The 5,818-nt window shown below is 36.2% G+C and overlaps 1 protein-coding gene across 4 annotated transcripts in view; it reads left to right on the forward strand.

The window, feature by feature from the left end:
- Positions 1-4,417, forward strand: part of pou2af1 (POU class 2 homeobox associating factor 1) — a 14,474-nt gene extending 10,057 nt beyond the window's left edge. For 3 of the 4 annotated variants that reach the window (XM_016503415.1, XM_016503413.1, XM_016503414.1), the window contains exons 3-5: positions 2,321-2,363; positions 2,438-2,706; positions 3,980-4,417. In XM_016503415.1, the coding sequence (XP_016358901.1) occupies positions 2,324-2,363; positions 2,438-2,706; positions 3,980-4,300 (630 nt within the window). In that variant the 5' untranslated portion in view covers positions 2,321-2,323 and the 3' untranslated portion in view covers positions 4,301-4,417. Of the gene's footprint in view, positions 1-2,320; positions 2,364-2,437; positions 2,707-3,444; positions 3,552-3,625; positions 3,895-3,979 lie in introns of those variants that run through there. The other variant, XM_016503417.1, reaches the window with a different exon arrangement.
- The last annotated feature ends 1,401 nt before the right edge of the window (positions 4,418-5,818 follow it).

The raw sequence follows: 5,818 nt of genomic DNA on the forward strand, positions 1-5,818 counted from the left end.
CAAAGACTTAAACTACTTCAGTCTGTGTGCATTGAATTTATTTAATACAGGAGTTTCACAATTTGAGTTGAATTACTGAAATAAATGAAATTTTCCACGACATTCTAATTTATTGAGATGCACCTGTATGTGGATATATAAATGTAGATTAATTTAAAGCGTCCACTGAGTAAAACAATCCATTACAATGTAGAAATTGGCCTAGCAATATGCAGTAATATTATAATTTTCAATAGACTTGTTAAGTAAAATATATAGCTACAATGTAACCTTTCTCCCTCTATTTTAAGTTGTCTCTCGTCTCTTTTTGTCTGCACTAGTTTGTTGCTGTTTCAGTGTTTTCTTGTCTTCAATGTACTCTTGGAGACCTTAGTTTCTTCTATTCAAATGTGCTCATCATAAAAGGAAAACTTTTTTAGCTTTGTTAAACTAAGGCTAAGTGTTTGTTGTTGCCATGTTTTCTGGACAATACTCACTGAGATCCCAATCCTGATTGTAGTAAAAGGTCCAAACATTTTCCTGCGATTAGATCCAGTTATTGAACCCTCGGGGTGGAATGCTTTAAGTATTTGTCTCTGTAAAGAAACAAGAAAAATGTTAATGTGTAATAACAGATATGAAGCGTAAACAGGGCCATAAAATCAATACTTTCCAAGCACCAAACGTAAAAATCATGAGCTGTCACATTTTATGCTTTAAATTGAACTGTAAAATGATGCCTGGCCCATGTTAAGTGACAAGAGCAATTCAAAACAAAGCAATATGAGCTGTCTAATGAACATAGTGCGTGTTCTACTTACACTTGAGTCGACAATTTACCATTCATTCAGTACGCCTAAGGATTTTTCTTTCAGAACTTCATGTGTTGACACATATGAATATTTTTCACAGTTCTACTTACACTTGAGTCGACAATTTACCATTCATTCAGTACGCCTAAGGATTTTTCTTTCAGAACTTCATGTGTTGACACATATGAATATTTTTCACAGTAAAACATCCAAACAAGTCAGCGCCATATTGTGCGTGGCATTGCGATATATCCAGCAACATCGTTGCGGGCGATGCTCATGGCTCTTTCTTGATCCTGTTACTCTTTTTCTATATATATATACAACAAATTTTGATTTTAATGGCTGTAACACACTCCAACAAAGTTGGGACAGAAGCAAAATAAAAGTGAAAAGGTTATAGAACGTTAAACTGTTTTGAAACAGTTCACAGTATGCAGGTGAATTTGAAATAAGTCAGGGTATCATGTTTGGGTATAAAAGGAGCATCTCAGTCTTTGCAAGCAAAGCTGGATCATGGCTCATCACTTTATGCCAAATTTCATGAAAGAAGTTTCAAAAAAATAATCTAAAATCACATTTCACAATGCAAAATTGCAAAGAATTTAGGTCTTTCACCAACTACCACACGTAATATTGTGAAAAAAATCACAGTACATGTAGGGCAAGGCAGGAAACCTCAGTTGAATGTGCTTGACCGTTGTGCCCTCAGATGGCATTGTATAAGAAACCGTCATGCTGCTGTGTTAAATATAGCCACATGGGCTCAGGAGTACTTCAGAAAACTGCTGTCACTTAACACAGTCTGCTGCTGCATCAAGAAATGCAACTTGAATCTCTGTTACTCTATGAGAAAGCTATACATCAATTCTATGCAGTGATTCCGCTGGGTTCTCTGGGCCAGAGCTCATCTCAGAGAGTCAAAAAGACAGTGGAAATGTGTGCTGTGCTCAGATGAGTCCACATTTCAACTTGTTTCCGGGAAAAATGGATTTCGAGTTCTCAGTCCCAAAGACCAAAGGAACCATCCAGACTTTCATCAGCGACAGAAGCAAAAGCAAACATCTGTCATGGTATGGGGTGCAGCAGAGCAAACAGCATGGCATATGTGTGAAGGTACTATTGACATGGAGGCATATATTGGAATTGTACAGAGAAATATACTGCCATCAAGATAATGTCTTTCATGGGAAGTCCATGGTTATTAGATCAAAACAATGCCAGCTCTCATTCTGCATGTGCTATCGCCCAGTGTATGTGTATATATATATATTTCTGAAAAAAAAAAAAATTAATTGGCTGATATTTTCTCTTCTTTAAGAAATTAACAAACCAACAAAACTAACAAAATTTTGATAAATTTTTCAGAAAACAAGACTTAATATTAAATTATTTTGCTTCTCTTGATTCAAGAATATTTAGATATTTATACTAGAAAAGATGAAAATACTAAGATAATAATTTTTTGCTGTTATATAGTTTCATACAAAAAAAGAGAAAACTATATTAAATGGGATACTTTTTTCTAGGTGATGGTTCCCAGCAACACTCTGCCATCATACACACATGCTGGTAAGTAACATATTAACTTTTTTTGGTCTCTGATTAATGCAAATATTTTTCATGCTTATTTTCCTCTCTGAAAGGGTCTTCCAGCTTTGTAGAAGCCAACCAGAGCAGCCTAAATGATTCATTAGTAGATGTCGGTGGGCTCTGCACAGGATGGATTGCCCAGACCACCAGCACAACTGCCCTTCAGCCTTTGAGTCACTGGACTCCTCCAGACCAACACCACGACCCTGCCGTCCCGCCCCACACAGACATGTATGTCCAGCCAATCTGTCCCAGTTACACTGTGGTGGGCCCTTCCCCTATGCTGACGTTTACACACACACCTCTCTTCACTAACCTTGCGGTGAGCCACAAAGGCAACGACAATCACAGACTGCTGAGCATCTGAAGTCTTGTATCAAGCAAGACTGGACAAACATTTTGCTTGCAAAACTTTTAACAATTAGTATCCTCAATTCCCAAACAATGAAACATTGTAATTAAAAGGAAGGTTGATGGGACACGGCGTTAAACGTGCCTCTGTCCCAGCTTTTTTTGGAGTGTGTTGCAGCCATCAAAATCAAAATTTGTTTATATTTACAAAATAGTTGTTTTTAAAAATGTCTATATAGTATTCATTCATTTTAATTTTAGTTATTTTATTTCAGTTAAAGTTTATTTTATTTCAAGTAACAAAAATGTTTTTTTAATTGTTTTAGTATTAGTTAACCATAATAATTTTGTTACAAACATTAAAAATGATTAAATCAAGATACATTTACTTGAGCAGCAAAATTACTTAAGATATTAAGTCTTGTTTTCTGAAAAATTATCAAAATTAATAATTAAAATTAAGTGAGTTTATGCTTAAAACAGGAACAAATATTTGCCAATGGGGTCAGAAAAAGTAATCTTGTTTTTCCTTTGAATTAAGTTTATTTTTCTTACTGCACTGATGTTTTTTTCATTTTTTTAAATCATAAATCATTTTGGTAGATTTTTCAGAAAACAAGACTTAATATTAAATTATTTTGCTTCTCTTGATTCAAGAATATTTAGATATTTATACTAGAAAAGATGAAAATACTAAGATAATAATTTTTTGCTGTTATATAGTTTCATACAAAAAAAGAGAAAACTATATTAAATGGGATACTTTTTTCTAGGTGATGGTTCCCAGCAACACTCTGCCATCATACACACATGCTGGTAAGTAACATATTAACTTTTTTTGGTCACTGATTAATGCAAATATTTTTCATGCTTATTTTCCTCTCTGAAAGGGTCTTCCAGCTTTGTAGAAGCCAACCAGAGCAGCCTAAATGATTCATTAGTAGATGTCGGTGGGCTCTGCACAGGATGGATTGCCCAGACCACCAGCACAACTGCCCTTCAGCCTTTGAGTCACTGGACTCCTCCAGACCAACACCACGACCCTGCCGTCCCGCCCCACACAGACATGTATGTCCAGCCAATCTGTCCCAGTTACACTGTGGTGGGCCCTTCCCCTATGCTGACGTTTACACACACACCTCTCTTCACTAACCTTGCGGTGAGCCACAGAGTGACACTAAGCCACTGCTTTTATTTTCGGTGTCTGGAGATGCTAACTCATCTCTTATCTGGTTCCCTATTAGACCATGAGCACTTCCAGCTCATCCCTGCCTCAGGTGGAGGTCCCGGACTCCTCCTTGACATACATTCCTTGGGCTCAGCCTTTATCCACCATCTCCAGCTCCGTCATGCAGGCCCCCTCGATGCCAGCAGCCCTGACGACCCCTCAGTTCTTCCCAGTGCCTCTGACCTTGCCAGTAATCTCACCAGAACCTGAGCCTCAGCAGGTGGAGACTCCCCAGGCCCCAGAGGGCACTCTGGCCCTTGAGAAACTGCTGGAAGAAGATGAGGGCCAAAAAGAACCCTACATCTGCAACTCCTCGCTTTTTTCAGAAGATATTTAAGATATTCGCATTAGCACTCTTTTTGTGCATCTCCTTAATATACAGGAGCATTTAGTACAGAATTTTGGCAGCTCATATGAAAAAAACTACTGTGCACTCTTAAAAATAAAGGTTCCAAAATGGTGTTTTTGCAGTGATGCCGAACCTTTTTTGGTTAAAAAAAAAAAAACTTTCAGTGAACAGTTCCTAAAAGAACCATTTTGAAGAACATTTTAAAAATCTAAAGAATCTTTTTCGACTATAAAGAAACTTTTCTGCATTTAAAAGGTTCCATTGATGTTCAAGGTTATTCATAGAACCATTGATGCCAATGAAGAACCTTTATTTTTAAGACGGTCAGTAAAAACATTAGAATTTTTTTCATATTCTTGAATTTATGGCATTTCACAAAACATCCCAACTTTTCTGGAATTGGGGTTGTACGACCATTTTGAAGAACATTTTAAAAATCTAAAGAATCTTTTTCGACTATAAAGAAACTTTTCTGCATTTAAAAGGTTCCATTGATGTTCAAGGTTATTCATAGAACCATTGATGCCAATGAAGAACCTTTATTTTTAAGAGTGTGAAGGGATACACTCTTAACAATAAAGGTTCTTTATTGGCATCTATGGTTCCATTAAGAACCTTTAACAACCATGGAACCTTTCTACTCTACAGAAGGTTATTTATAGTGTGGTTCTTCTATGGATTTTCTGCAACTCTTTTGGAACCTTTATTTTTAAGTTCAGTCAATTCAAGTCACCTTTATTTATATAGTGCTTTACACAACGGAGGTTGTTTCAAAGCATCTTCACAGTATTAATCAGAAAACAGAACCAAGAGAATCAATGATGCAAACATCATCAAATATAATCAAAATGATGCTGTAAAGCAGCTCTAACAAAACAATAGTGTCATATTTAGCTCCAGTCAGTTCAGTGTTGATTCAGTACAGTTCAAAAATTGGGTCAAGTTCATCCATTAAGAAAAAGTACAATTCAGCAAAAAAAAGTCAAGTCAGTTCAGTGTTGATACAATTCAGTTCAATAACTGTGTTGATGTTGCAAAGTGAAGCAGCTCTACAGAGGAAAATAGTGTCATTATTCAGCTCAAATAAGTTCAAGTTTTGTTCTCATAGTGCCAGTGCTGTCAAATCTATAATATCACTGAATATTAAGAGTGTAGATTAACCTCTGTTTTAGCTGGATTGTGTAGCTTCAATTAAAAAAAAAACTGCAGAATTCTGTAGCCTGTTTACAGTGGTTAAAATGCTAACATTTACAGAGTGCTGTTCCTTCTTTATAGTTCATTAAAATGTCAGTTAGAATTAGAAAGCCAGAAGTTTTCTGAAAGTTGGAGAAATCCCCTGTGGATGTTATCATTTTATCTAACCTTTTAGATACATTTTATCTAAGGATGTTATCCTTAACCTGCAGGCTTAGTTGTCTCTCAAGTTAACACCTTTCCTAATGAGGGTCTGCTCTGCGCACACTCTACCATGAAATCTGCTTCTTTAGAGCTTCTATACATGACATT

Source organism: Sinocyclocheilus anshuiensis, unplaced genomic scaffold (assembly GCF_001515605.1).
Source record: "Sinocyclocheilus anshuiensis isolate Anshui unplaced genomic scaffold, SAMN03320099.WGS_v1.1 scaffold1906, whole genome shotgun sequence".
Classification (NCBI taxonomy): domain Eukaryota; kingdom Metazoa; phylum Chordata; class Actinopteri; order Cypriniformes; family Cyprinidae; genus Sinocyclocheilus; species Sinocyclocheilus anshuiensis.